Source organism: Chanos chanos, chromosome 5, assembly GCF_902362185.1.
Source record: "Chanos chanos chromosome 5, fChaCha1.1, whole genome shotgun sequence".
In the NCBI taxonomy this organism is placed as follows: Eukaryota; Metazoa; Chordata; class Actinopteri; order Gonorynchiformes; family Chanidae; genus Chanos; species Chanos chanos.
Window position 1 is genome coordinate 41,633,783 of NC_044499.1, and position 15,568 is coordinate 41,649,350.

At 37.9% G+C, this 15,568-nt stretch overlaps 1 protein-coding gene across 1 annotated transcript in view; it reads right to left on the reverse strand.

The window, feature by feature from the left end:
• The window catches only part of grid1b (glutamate receptor, ionotropic, delta 1b), a 209,147-nt gene that overhangs the window by 17,559 nt on the left and 176,020 nt on the right, over nt 1–15,568 (reverse strand). The window contains exons 5-8 of the mRNA XM_030774568.1: nt 15,460–15,513; nt 10,027–10,200; nt 7,612–7,773; nt 6,761–6,880 (exon numbers count right to left, since the gene is read on the reverse strand). Coding sequence (XP_030630428.1) covers nt 6,761–6,880; nt 7,612–7,773; nt 10,027–10,200; nt 15,460–15,513 — 510 coding nt within the window. The remainder of the gene's footprint in view (nt 1–6,760; nt 6,881–7,611; nt 7,774–10,026; nt 10,201–15,459; nt 15,514–15,568) is intronic.

The following is a 15,568-nucleotide window of genomic DNA, read 5'->3' on the forward strand; positions in this document are numbered from 1 at the left end:
TTTCTGAACTGGTTATGAATGGGGTTCTGAAATATCTCATTATAGTGGCTTTTTTCTTTTCATGTCTTTTGAGGACATTATCTTTGTCATCATGGAAACCACTGACTGAAGGTCTTTAAATCTTGTTTCTTTTTGACAGAAATTATGCTTCAGTTAAATTCTATATACTTGTTAACATTGATTTGTATACTCAGGATGAACTGTAATTAAATGAACTTTAACACATGTGCATACACATATTGAAATTGAAAAGCTGTATCTTAGCCATCTTGATAAACATGATGTACATGCAGTTACTTGAAGATTAAATCAATATGGGGTAGCAGTGGTCATGCAAATCTCCACAAATTTCAAACTCCACATGAAATCCAATTAGGGATATAGCGTCTGTAGTTTAAGCAATACTTGACAATGCCATAGGCATTTGCGTAAATGTACATTCTTTGATGAAGTGCTGTATGTTAATATGTTATCTGGTAGTGCCACAAGTTTAAATTACTATGTATTAGATGGACTGTACTACAGTGTCACCCTTGCCTGCGGCCTGGAAAAATCCCATTTATGTGTAGCGCATAATTTTCAGCCGTCCCTCCAATAATGCCCCAGTCATCAGACACTTCCTCATTATATTCATGATAGCCTGCAGCAATGGCAGATACACCTCCTCAACCAACAACTCCTCAGGAACAGTGTAGGACAACTAACACTGGCATGGAGTGGAAGCATCGAACATTGGTAAAAATGCTCATTTCCTCTGAGCAGCATCCAAAAGAGCCACAAATGTCATTTAGCTCTAGAGCCTCTTATAAAACTTGGACATTTGTTTGAACTGACATCTGCTCAGGAGTCATAGCCTCAGGTCTCCTGAACAGAGTGAGATCAAAACAAAATATTTTCACAACTACTTCACCCAAACAGTGTAAAAATAAATGTGCCTGTGGAGTTTACCAGAAGTGAATAGCCGTTACGGTGTTTTATTAAAAAACAAACAAACAAACAAACAAAAAACCATGGGCCATACACAACATAGAGTCATTTCCTTGTAGTGCTGTACCCAGACGGCTTTCATGTGCTTGTGAACACTGTATTTACTCTTTTATTTAAGTTTCCAAGTGAGTTGCCCAAAACTCATAAAACTCAAATAACTCTGTGGGGATATCTCTATTTCAGCATTGCAGTCAAAAAATCCTTTCATTTTAAGTCAGAAAGCTTTACTTCTGTTTAATAAAATAACCCCAAAATGTGATGCAAACCTAAATTAAACAAAACAAAATAAAGTTATGCAAACACATGTAGTTTATCTAACATAAACAAATAGAATGCAAAGTTTCAGATTTGATTATCTGTTTACATAAAACACTAACTCAAACCATAGTATTTTCAAGACAGTGGCTCAGTGGTTTAGAGCTCCACACCACAAACTGGAGGGGGTTGCTGGTTTAAATCAAGGATTGGGGAAACCAGGTAAGCTGAATTAATAACAGAGAATTACTGAGTTTTGATGTCTGTGTGCTTCCTCTGGGCCCTGCTGTTGCGCCCATGGGTAAGGCATCTAAACCAATGGTAAGGCTTCTAGCTCTCCTCTTCACCCTTGTGCAGTAGCTTTGAAAAAGACCAAGCATGCTTGATGACCCTACCATGGTTAAATAGAATGGCTAAAAGAATGATCCAGCTTTCATGCTACTCTCTTAGATGCCTTACTAGCTACTCGAATGAGCATACAGCAGGGAAAGCTAAGTTTTCTTCTCTTGAATAAAAACCTTCTGAAGAAAGCGCAATTAAAGAATGACGACCGAGTAGTTCTTTCCTATTTTTTTCATGGAGGGAAGTATCATGATTTGTAGAGACTGACTAACTCCTGGGATTTTCAGCGGCCTTACAGCAGAATTCCTCAAGTGCACTTCAGGCGCTTTCGTTGATGAATTGTAACATGAAGCAATGCTGTGTCTCTATTGCTTCAGACTCTGTCTTTTATCTGTGGCACTGGGGTCAAAACCCACTGCACTGACAATTTCATGTGGTTCCATCAACATAGTGAATGGATCAGTGAACGCTTGATTGCATTGCATGGTCATAAGAACTCATGAATTCTCCTCTGTGGAAATGTCATCAGCGCCCCTTCAGTCAGCTGTGGGGTTAAATGCCAGTGCCTGGCACCACTTTTTCTTCTCCCTGTCCTGCACAAACACATGTCCTCTTAGAGTGATGATCTGAAAGTGCCTCAGGCTGAGAGTGCAGGGCAGTCATTCATCAAGCCCTGTCAATTTTTTTACTCCCTGCCAAACTTTTCACCAAGATGAAAAATGAAACAGAGGGGTTGATAGATGAATGTCTGAATGGAGATTTGGCCGGAGTAAAAAGGCTGACAGACTAATGGTCCGACAGACCTTTTTTTAAAGCCAGTAACTTGATATACTAACACTTTCTTTTTATGTGCGTTTTCTTTTCATTTCAAGGTTTTACAACACAGGGGAATACTTCTTTTATTAATTTTCCACCGTGTAACGATAACTCTGGGCATTCTATTTGTCTCAACGCTTTGGGACACAGATAGCAATAAACATATTTTGTTCCAAGTCAAAAAAATAGTATGGTAACAGAGTTATCATTGTCCTAGGCCTTTGCTGCTCTGAATGAGAATGTGATCACCTTTAAACTAAGCACTGTATTCACATGATTTTGATATAGTGCATTTGAACACAGCATGATCTACCTCTAGTGAGTGCAAGAGTAATCAATATAATCTTTATGAAATTGTGTAGTCTGCCGGAATACCCTGGGATATGTTATTACACTAACTGTCTGAAGTTTAAGGCCTATGAATAGCTGCACTCTGGAGACATTTCAAAGACAAACATTCCACGTTTATTGAATAAGTCATGAAATGACTACTTCAAAACAGAGTGGCGTGTCTCTGCAATGTTCTTTATTCATAGCACATAAAGACTAGGAGATGCTCTACAGCAAATGTGTTTGAATGGCAAAGCAATATATAGTGCAAAAGACTTATTGTTTATGTACGTATTAAGATTAAAAGAGGGCCCCACTAGTTTAAACCACAAATCTCTCAGTCTAATCAAAGTCAGTAGACGTGGATGGATGAGACCATTTTATTGCAATACACACAAATTTGAGGTTGCACTACTCCGATTCAGATCAAAGGTCAATTATTTCAGTGGAGTGAGAAAATCAATAATGTCCTTTGCCCTTTACAACACATTAAATGGAATCTGGCCAAAAAACTTCAAAGCACAGTGCTTCATAGGCCCTGGGCTCGTTATGAGGGAAGATTTGTTTTTTTTTTCTTTTGACGTGGGATCATTATTACTGTTTCTTTGACGTTTTTCTGTACATCCAAACGTTTGCCAATGAAATACTTGGATTTTTAGTTTCTGTGTTTTTTGTTTTTTTTTTTCGCAAGAAACCCTTATTTCATGTAAAGAGCTAAAAGACACTTAAAACTACATTGATTTACTATGCTGTTAATAGCCACGTCTGTGTTGATAACAAAATTCCAAATAAACAACATTTTAAATGTCAAACAAAATAAAATACAAATGAAGACACAACACAGTTCAGGGTTTTCTGGGTGGTGTGTAATCTGGGGGGTAGTTTGGTCATTTGTTCTAACAGTTGCTGAGTTAAGCAATAGGTTTTATTGGTCCTTTAAACATGATGCAAAGTTGTTTTTGTGCATTCAGCTCACAAAAGTCATGGGTTGATACACATACTTAATATCAGAATGTAATAAACAAATGAAATTGTAAATGTTGATTTACTGAAATAATGTATCAGTAAAATCAGTTTGGCAATGTAATAACAAGCAGGCAATTTTAACCTTTTTAACTTTGCCTTAAAGATATAATTTTCTCCCTAATAGTACAATAATTGAGTTAGCAGATATGTTCGTCATAAAACAAAAATATTCATGCATATTTCTTCTCTTAATCATTTATGAATTTAAAAAAAAACCCACCTTTTTTAAACACCTTTTTTACTTCTCATACCCAGGTAAGGCAATGAACAGAAAAAAAATTTAACGCATATTTATTGTTCTGCTGGTGGCCTAAACTCAGCTGAGACATAACTGGAACTGAGCCAGAGAGCCATAAGCTTATCTGAGCTTACATTGTGATAAGCCACGGCATCTTTTAAATGGCCTGCTACAGGATCCCTATCTCCACCGTGAGACCAAAGGACGGCTCCACGCTGAGGACGGCCGACGCTGCGGGCCCCCCCATCATGCCTAACTTTATCATGCTGTCAGTCCAAAGGAGATTACACCTCACCATCCCAGCAGTGATCTAATCAGCCGCACACGAGCCGATGGGAGCCCAGCCATCCATACAGCTCAAACATGGGACAAGAGTGCTTTGAGTATACATCCTCCTCACTCAAAAGAGAGCATGAACATGAAATTTTTATGGGAACCCAATAGTGTAGAGCTATGGGATATATGTCTATGGTGTCTGAGGTACTGCGGAATCCATACACTTTTGCATGTTATGTTTTGTTCTTAGACACCATGCCTGACGTCTGGCATAATACTCAGCTCACTCGATAATTAATACACTCTCATCCATGTGCTGAATCTCAAAATATACTTACAAGTTCTCTCTGCAACTTAATATGTAAATCTAGTCAAATAGCAACAGCTTGTTTTGGTCTCATTTTCACTGATTCATTTTGACAGAAATTGTTCTTTATTATTCTTTTACATGTGATGCACTTATTTAATGCATGAAGAAACGTGTTTTTGACCTACATACAAAAAACATGGCAAGTTTTTCACAATACGCTACGGCAGAGAATGAGCTGATGGAGCTCAGAGCCCTTGACTTTTACAAAAGTGAGATAATCGAGGGTAATTATTAGTCAGCTCATTAACCCCTCTTAGTCTGGCCTCTTAATGGCCCTGTCACAAAACATAAAGGTTAATGACAGTACTGAAGAGGATGCTGTAAGCTTGATTGTTTAACATATCTCCACTATTAGGGCCCTTTGAAATTCTACTATTAAATTATTTAGCGTAAACATTGCCAGCACAAACACTTTGTGTGTATAATGTGTGCATTAAGCTGTTCTAGATAATTAATTTAGAGGAAAGTTTAAGTTTTGCGATTTTTTGAGGCTGCACAATGGCGCATACACTGAAGGAAGAACATGCCATATAAGCAAATGATGATCTGTTGGTAAGATTTGTCTGGTAGTACAATAATAAAAACGGGCTCTGGCAGTAAAGGGGGTAAGAGCAATGTGAAAACAACATCTCAGTCTCCATTATGATTAATGTGGAAGACACTTTGTCTGATTGAAATGTGAGCTTTGAGAAATGATAGCAAGAGAGCACAAGAAACAGGAGAGAGAGAGAGAGAGAGAGCGAGAGAGAGACAGGCAGATGGACAGACAGACAGACAGATGAACAGACAGAGAGATTGAAGATGGAGAAGACAAGAGAAGATAAGACATCCAGACAGGCGACAGAATCCTGCAGAAAATATCCGCTTGAAGTCAGACAGAAGTTTATATGGAGCCTTCACCTCTGCAGGCTTCAATTTCCGTGGGAATGCACATGCCTCATAGCTTTATAACCATGACATATGCCACATAAACAGTGTCGGTGTCCATTTGTCTCCATAGCAGCTCAGAACAAAGTTGGCTGTATTAATCTCTTCTTGGGAGGCACTGGTTGGAGAGTGAGGCTGGTACTCTAATAATGAGCAACAACAAGACTGAGTGCACTTGACGTGCCATTAGCTGTCCTTGCCTTTCATTACGGTTAATAAATGTACTTGCTATAAGGGGAGCCACTATTGCCTTGTGTGTGTGTGTGTGAAGTAAATGGCCATGGGTTCATGGATCCTAATGGCTATAATGTGATACAGTGGGCTCATAATTCAAGTTGGGATGCAGGGTGATTAAATCTTCATTACAACCGGACTGTTTCATTCCACTTCGCTTTAATTTATTTCACTCTTTTATTTTTAAAAATATGAATAGAAATCAACCTAAACAGTTAAAAGCACTGGAAATAAATAAAAAATTGGAGGTTAAATAAACCGATTTATAAAAATAAAAATAGATATGAATTTGGTTTGCTTTTGTTCACTGAAACTTAGGGAAAGAAAAAAAAGAATCAGCTTTTCCTTGCCGGATCAAGGGTGAATAATAATCAGCTCATGCGAAGTGTTTGAGAACATCCACAGAAATTCATGAGTAGCTGAAATTCCGCTTCATTTCCCAAACACCAGCATAGCGACTGAAATTGACAACAAGCAGAGAGTTTCGGTTATTCAAGTCATTTTTCCATCGAGATGCACGTTTTGATAGGCTTGCAGATTGAATGTACGGTTTGGGGGGCATATTCATCTTACGAACTGGATCCATCTACATCTCCTGCACTGAGAGCAGACAGGGTCTCCTGTGCTCTCGGGGGAAGCTGTTGACACAGCGCTGTATGTGCATGTCATACAGGCTTCATTACATTGTGTTTGGCTTGCTCTGCCTTCACCACTACAGCTCTGTTTGGTGTTTGCTAATGCTTGCTCATTTCACTCTGCAGTGGGAAAGGTTATTAGTTTCTCATATAAGCTTGCCCAGAATATTACCTGAGACCCGCAATTGTAATAAAATCGAGTAAAATTCGTGGAATTCATTAAACCTCTACCTGACTGCTTTGAAAAGTTAATTAATTAAATAAGCTATAATAATGTGATGAAAATACCCATTTTTATTGTTGCTAAAGTGTAGATTTACTCACCCTTTTCACATCTTTGCCAAAAGTCTCACTAAAGCTGGAACCCAAAATCTCAAACTGAACATGGGAATTCGATCCGTTGTCCATGAAATCCATCGTTCCAGTGAGACCAGTAATGCGTCCCTATAAAGAAAGGGAAGAATTCTCAAAGTGTGTCCCAACAGATCTCTTAAACTGTAATCTACAGGAGTTCTCAGTAATTGGAACATTTGTGCTTGTGAATAGGTTAGCATCAGTATCACAGCCAAACTAACAAAGGCCATTTGGGACTGAAGAAAGATTTTGAGAAGCTCTGGTATGGACAAACTGTGGTTTATCTGACTACGGTATCTGTGATGTGTTCCCCAAAGGACAAATTTGTGGTACTCCATGGTTCTCTGTGCTCCATAGCATGTTAAAAAAGCATAAAATTGAAGAGCACACAGAAGCCTGTCCACTACCCATGAGAGCTTTGCGAAGACATCAGTTTCCCAGGATGGGAAAATGGGCTGGGTAGACCACATGAGAGCCATCGGAAAGCCTTTCAAGCCTCCTCAGAGAGATCCGTAGCAAGACACGGACCTCTCAGCTCCACGGCCGTTTATGTGTCCAAGAGAGCAATGTAATTGCAGCATTGAAAAGGAAGGCAGAGGAAGGCACCCATTTGCATTTCAAACAGCTGCATGTGTCTCAAGTGCTGACGTAAAATGAGGGAAATGTTCATCTTGTTCTGCTCATTTTTATTCTGAGCTCAAGTGGCTTGTCACTTCCAGGCTCAAAGACTTAAGAAACGATTTTTTGTCAGCTGAGGACATATTGTCTTTGTAAAACAAAATTCCTTGAAAATTCCAGAAGTGAAATCATTTATTCTCTACCTTTTGTATGGTTTCCAGCATGGACCAGCCACCATTCCAAGGTTTGGTTGACTTCCTGATGCAGTTCAGACTTGCCATACTGTGCCATTTCCTGTCTTCCAACTTCCTGTAGAAGGCATTGGCCAGCATCAGAACACTGTCGTACAGGTACAGATTGGACACCTGAGCACAAGAGAAAATGCATTAACATTCAGTTAATTCAGTAGCAAAAGGTTAGAAGGGGCACACAACAAATAAATAAATATATAAACACATGCATTTATTCATTCAGTAGCAAAAGGTAAGACGGTGCACACAACAAATAAATAAACATATACACATGCGTACATTTATCTCAATTAGGCAAAGCTGAGGTTTTGCACTAATTTATTTTTTGAACTATATGGTAACATTTGTTGAATGCTTAAGATCATTGTTTCTCTTTTATATTTCATCTGGGAGAGAAGAGTATCGGTTTACTCTTAGCTTGTTAATGTGAGCTTGATGAGTTCTCTGTATTGTTATATTTTCTCTCTTTAGGCACTGATGTTTCCCAAAAGGGGCAAAAATGTGAGGAAACTAATTACGAGGCGATTTCTCATACTAACCTGACAAACTGGCAAAACAAAATAAAGTGATCAATCAAATGCACATTCAAAAACAGAACTGACAAGAGATACTGGAATACTCCAGCTTCAAGGAGTGCTCTACACAGACCTGAAATACAGTGCCTGGAATCTTCAAATACTTTTTGCTTTTTTACCATCCTTATGACTCATATAATTTAGGGGGATTTCCGACTTAAATATATTTCCCTTGGATGAAACTTAGACTTTGAAGGTATTAATTTAAAAGCATTATGGAGGAACATTAATCACTGTGAGAAGAAGCAGGCCTTGAAGGGTCCAGACGATGCAGCTCTAATTTGAGGCACGGGTTAAAGTCTCAAGGACAACTGGCAGAGACAATGCTGACACTGCTTCTTCAGGGTGGCATGTGTGACTGATAACTAGGACAGAGAGCCTGGAAACAAAGTCTCTGGCATTCACACTGTCCTGATTCAAATCTCTCAATCACCAATACTTTTCAGCAGATCCCCCCCGCTCCCCCCCAAAAAAAATGACAACCACTCACCAGTTTGTTTTGTACATGCAGCTTATTTTATAGCTACTGAGTCCATTGATATGTAAAACATATCTCTTGTCCTCATCAAATTGTTAGTGACCATGACCTTTTGATAAGTGTGCAATAACAACTAATGTTGATTAGTTGATGGATGCAGAAGAGAGTCTGTGTCTTTCACAGAGTGCTGAGACACACTTACTATTGTTAGGCTTTTCACTACGTCACTGATATCAGTGCAAACAGGGAATAAAAGGATATGGGCTATTTCTTTGGGTTTTGAGTGGTAACTAGAGTGTCAAAGAAGGAATGGCTTAGGTTAGTCTGTGTCAAGTTCCCATGCATCTAGAGCATGCGTTATTTTGCTGGCAAAGCAAATTTTGTACACAAACTGCTGACATGTTTGTTTCAACAATAAACCACAGGATCTCCTGTTATGAAGGTAATCTAACATCAAAAGAGCATTTAACCCTCCTTTGCATGAATTACTGAGGGGGGAAAAAACTCTCTTAGGAGTTCTGCAAGACAGGCCATCTGTTCCTTATTGTGAGTTCAGGTGAGTTCAAGGAGTTTTCACACAGTTGCAGCTCCTGACTTACACTACTGCAAGACAGGATTGAGTCACCATGGATCATGGTCTTTTTTGATTGAGAGCAGACACAGAGATTAATGGAAGAGCCAAGCCCCTGTCATGCTCTGATTCGTACAGAGCATAGCATGAACTCAGGTACTCAGCAGTGACAAAATAAAAAAAAAAACACCCTCTATATTTCATTTTATTTCATTAAGATTTTTCTCCATGTTTCATTAGAGGAAGAAGCAATGGCATTGTAATGGCTTAAAGGTGAACTTTGAAAAAGTGGAGTTTTACTTCGTTGAGGCATTAACAAAGGTGGTTGAGATTTGTAGAAAATACCACTTATTTCATTAGTCCACGGTCAAAGGGTAAAACTTTTTTTTATCTTTTAGTTTCATCATCTCAAGTGGGATGGAGTTTTTCTAAGCTATAAGTGCTATGAGAGAAGGACAGCTCATTATGAACAATAGAAAATATTATAAATATAAATATCAAACAAATATAAATAACTGACGACCCTTTACCTGGAGTTATCTCACATGAAAAAAATTCAGTTATTAAGTGCAAAAGTAATTTTCTCAGGTATATCAGATAATTAGTTTTGTACCACACCGTTTTGAACTCTGTGAATCACTTAAAGACTATTGTAAATGCATATACAAAATTTTAGTCGATAAAGATGAGATGTAACTTAAGGGTCACTACTACCAACAGTTATGGTGACAGTGCTGACTCACTTCTAGGGACTGCAGGTATCCTTCCTGAGGATCACAGAGCATAGAGGAGATGCGATGGTTGTTGCGCATACAGCTGACACTGCTGTCCCTCCACAGCGGGAAAATCTGCCTAATAACAGTCATCCGCCCTAAGGCACTGTGTGTCAGCTCCATGATCTCAGGGTCACTTATCTCCTGGAGAGAGTGAAAGAGAGAGAGAGAGAGAGAGAGAGAGAGAGAGAGAGAGAGCGCGTTTCTAATATGTTAGAAACAAGCCATAGAAAAATGTATATAGTAGAGTGCGGACAGTTTAGATTGGTGAATTAAGCTCTAACTTGATAAAGAAATGTGGGATAATTACTTAGCAATTACCCATTTCATTTGTAATTACTGTTTGTTGTATCGTTGTCACATCAAGAAAGAAACATAGCAAAGACTGTTGTATGATACCGAAACAAAGAGAGGCGTAACGCTTTGCTTAGCTTTATGTTTCCAGACAGTCACCTTTAACAGCCCTGTGAAATCACCTCTATCATTGGAGTTTGTGTCATTATGATCTAACAAGTCTTACAATGAGCAAGTAGGTGTGCACTGTAAAAAACAAACATAAATTTAGACAGAAATTCTTACAGTTATTTACCATGTTCTTTAAATACAGTAGTTCACTGCAAAAAGTGGTATTCTGAGGGATCAAAAGGTCTAGTCTTTTTTTCTTTTTTTTTGTACTGCAATGAGCTATTATTTGCAAAGCATATTGGGAAACCTCTGTACTAACCACATAAGCACTAAGACAAATAGTGGTACCGTGGAAAAGACACTAGCCCACCACCATAGAGACTCCACTTCAGTGTTTCCTCTAGATTAGTGGTGGACAGTTTTGGGGAGCATGTATGAGAGGACACATAACAGTAATTACAACCTCCCTGTCCAACCTGTGCAAGCTATGGGGACAAGTAGTAAAGGAAGTTTGGTCACCTCTAAACTGGAGAGAAAAAGGGGGCTAAAAGCACAAAAAAAAAGAAAAGTAAATTAGGGGAAAAAAAGGACAGCAAGGAGGTTGGGGGGGGGGGGGGGGGGTTGCATTACATTGGGGTACTATAATGCTGCAATTATACAGTAAAAATACAGCTATGAAAGATACATTAGAAATATAGGGAGCAATAAAAGAAAACAGTAAAAACACAGTAATAGGCTGCATTTATAAAAAAAAATTACAAAAAATGAATTACAATACTGTCATATATATCATTATATTGTAATTTTATGATACAGTACAAAAACTTTAAGAAACATTATATTACTGGCAAAATTGATGCCAGTAAATCACTGTAATTTTAGAATGATTTTTTTTTTCCCACAGTGTAGTGACCAACATAACACATGTCTGTGAACAATCTGCAAAAATAAAAGTGACAGGAGGTCATGATTCCAATATGTTATACCTAAGCTCGGAAAAAGAGAGATAAAAATAAAACAAAATAAAAATAACAAAATCAACATATGCACAATTTCCTTTGCCTCAGTCAAACCACACCTACAGGCCGTGAAAGTGAGTTAGGATGGTGGTCATATACTATAACTGAGATATCAGAGGGTTTTAACTGGCCTGTCAACTTAAGGAAATCACAGAGTGTTTTGTATAGGACTCAGATTAAAGCAAGACCTTAGAAACTACTAACCACAACAGTTGGTGCCTTATCTTTCACCAAAAAACTTTCACTTCTTTGTTTGCTTGTCTGTCTGTTTTAATTTGTAGATCCTAAGGGAAAGAATATTATTCTGTCCTCTGAAGTCAATGTTGCCATAGATCATGTATAATACGATCGGATCCTCTGCTGTAAAGCAGACACATCTATAATGTGTAGCTCTGATTTAATAATGATAATTTAGAATACATAGTAATTGTATTTTTAGATGTATGTGTGGTGAAATTAGGTTTAAAATACAGAATGCATAATCAATATGCACCATCTCCCTCAAACTATTGTATGATTTCTGAGAAAGATTAGGAACATAAATTGAAATAGACTTTGCAAATGTATTCAGCAATAGGAATTTAACAGTCATTATTTATGACTCCAGTTTTATTCCGTAAAATAGTCCAGGTAAAAAAAAAAAAAAAGATAGCAGACAGAAAAAGGGCTGATGAGTGACTTGTCAAAAGGGTCAAAGTTAACATCCTTTTCCCATTTAAAGTGCTTTGGATGTGAAGGTCTGCAAATCCCTACAGTGATAAAACGATAAGGAGATTTATGTTCACGCTAAAAGCCATCCAGTGTTCTCTTTGCTCTATGGCCTCCTATGTCCCGCTAAATTTCACACTTAAATGTTTTCAACAACTGCAGCAAAGAGAGAAACGGGTGGTACACATACACGTGTGTAGTCATTGTCCAGTAAAAAAGAAATCATCGGGGAAGGCAATCTATACACCATGTGGCATAAGTGGGAAAGGGGATGAAGGAGAGGCTCAGACTAGAGGCTGGCTGTTTGACATATGAGTAGGATTTATGTTTCTGGTTCTTAGGCCAGTTCCAAAAAAAAAAAAAAGAAAAAGTTCATAAAACACTGCAGTTGCAAAAAAGCATTCCGAGGTCCAATGCAGTAAATAAAAGCGGGCGTTCTTTTCATTGTGGAGCACGTTTTCATGCTTCCAAAAAGGCAATAATATAACTGGAATTGGAGTTGATTCTGTGGTAGCCTATCCCACTTTTAAAGATTTGATCTTTACAATTGATCTTAAAACTGGATAATAACATTTTGAGTAGTTTCCTGAAAAAAAAAAGAAGTAAAACAGAAACAAAAACAAAAAAAAATAAGATCTTTTTTTTTTTTTTTTTTTAAACTTTGTGAGCTATCTTTACTTAGACCATAGCGCATCTTGTATTGTGGAAAACATGGATTCCTGCCCCCACATATCACAGCATTCTAAGATCTTTAGAAGTGGATATCAGAAAATTTGGGCATGCTTAAATGAACACTATAGCTCCCATAAGATCTACTCTCATCTATAAATTCTCAAGATACTGCTTTATCTCAAGTCCTTCTAAACACAGCCAGAAAAAAAAGCCTCTCCCTGACTAATAGCAAGGTAGGCACTTTATTTACGGGTTCACTGGGCCAAAATCATTATTTAAGGGCAGCATAAAAAAGAACTGAAATCATGCTTTTGTATTCATTTAACGTTTTCTTTTCATAGCCTGGTTCAACCTCTGTGAGGCTTGTAAAGCACAGTTCGCTGGTGTGTCATTAATGGTTGACCTTTAATTTTATGGGCTAAAGTACAGATTAGCCATCTGAGAATTTAGGTTCCAAATCCTGAATTCTGCATTTTCTGTTTTACAATCAAATGTAAAGTTCTGATTATCTGAGAAAATTATGTAATCATCTCTTACATATGATATGCATGTCAGGTCCTGCATTATGCAAAAAATCCTGAATATCACCTTCAAATAATAACATAGATTGAGGAATATGTTAAAAATGTGGCCCCAAGATGAGCATGATTATTATTATTTGTGGACCTATATGGGCACCAAGTTTACATACTTACTCAGTTTATGAGTTTCAACAATAAAACAGTTTAGGGGGAAAAGGTGAGTCATACTCATATGATCAATAAAATGCCATCTGGATTTGTATCATATGCTTTGTGTCTGTGTCGCAGATGAATTGAAACCATATACTCATGGAATGTGACAGCCAAACACTCACTGGTAACTGATAGGTGGATTCTCTACAGGAGGTTGTTGCTACACAAAGAATTTTGTTTGTGTACTTCACAAGTCACAGCGAGAGAGAGAGAGAGAGAGAGAGAGAGAGAGAGAGAGAGAGATAGATAGAGAGAGAGAGAGAGAGAGAGAGAGAGAGAGAGAGAGAGAGAAAGAGAGAGTCTTTAATTGGACTCATGTGGCATGGTTGGATTAAAGGGCAATATTGGTTACATTTCCCTGATGTTAACACAGACAGACTGAGAACCACAGGGATTAGCCTTTTCTTTATGGAGAGCTGTCTGGTCTCACATAGATTCACAGTTCCTGTCAGGACTGATGTTGTTTACAATGTTTTGTTTGAATGAATTATATATGGACCCGTGAATTTTTTGTTGTTGTTGTTTATTTGTTGACCTTCAATACCACCATTCTGTTAGTCTTGAGGGATTCTCTTAAGACAACACTTCAATTTGTTGGTGATGCCTGACTGGCCTCGATGTGTCATTTCTGTGTGACAATGGATTCAATGATATAGATGTGTGACAAGAATATGTCCTGTGAAGTTTTGAAATATGCAGTGACTATCCTGTAGCTGTGCAACCTCAAGTTTTTAAGAGCTAGAGCAAAGTTTAGCTGGAACTAAATAATAATACAGAATTTTTCAAATATGACAGTTCTGCAATTTTAAGAGAAGGGATGAAAATGTCACGAAATACAATATACATACAAAGATGTTTAGCCATACATGCACACTTACAGAGTATACAGTAAATGTGTGTGTGTGTGTGTGTGTGTGTGTGTATATTACGAGGGGCCAAACAGGAAATATATCAATATAAAGCAGAATATATGAATTCAGTTCCTAAATATATAAATTCAGAATTACAGGTATATATACACACACACACACACATGTATGGATAGATATATAGATAGATAGATAGATAGATAGATAGATAGATAGATAGATAGATAGATAGATAGATAGATAGATAGATAGATAGATAGACAGATAGACAGATGTACAGACAGATGTGTACAATTTTATAAATCTGGGCCTTTTTCTCATAGAGGTCAACAGTACATTTACTTACTAAAATGTCCTATTTACTTGAGATTGTAGAGATCAAAAACTGACAGGCAAATGTAAATAAAGGAAAAGCAAAATGAAGAAAGTACCCTAAGGGATGAGTAACCACACAATCAAAAGACACATCAGCCAAGCTCTTGGCAAGCTCAGAGAAATTTCACATCTCAGAAAATTGATCTTTTCACTGGGAGAAAACTTTAAGAGAAAACTGACACAAGCAATCATTTTGCCTGCAGCAACAAATGGCAGCATCATGTCGCAGTTTTCCTGTACCATATGACAGTTATACTCAAAGTGATGTTGGGTAACTACACATTATACACATTTTGTCCCTTGAAGAATGCAAGCTGAATGTCAGGTGAAATCAAGCATAAGAACATTTGTTACAGATTTCTTTCATATTAGGAGATCACACCATATCACTGCGCCTGGACCTCGTGTTAGCACCATGCAGTGTTGATGGACATATGAAAGTAATGCAGGCAGGTGGTACAGAGTATATTGCCCTGAATTGCATTAGACCACTGTTGCATTTCTAGGCATAGTGGGCAGAAATGCTATCAGAGAGGGACCAAAATCTGTGTGTGTGTGTGTGTGTGTGCGCGTGCGTGTGCATGTGTGTGTGGGAAGAGAGGTATGCTGATTGTTCTTTACCTCATTCACAAACACCCAGTGACTGTCCTTGGAGGCCAGGTTGGTTTCAACAGCCTGTAGAGGGAGAGGTACAGAATGAACAAGCAGTGAGGTTGGGGACAGGAAAGTA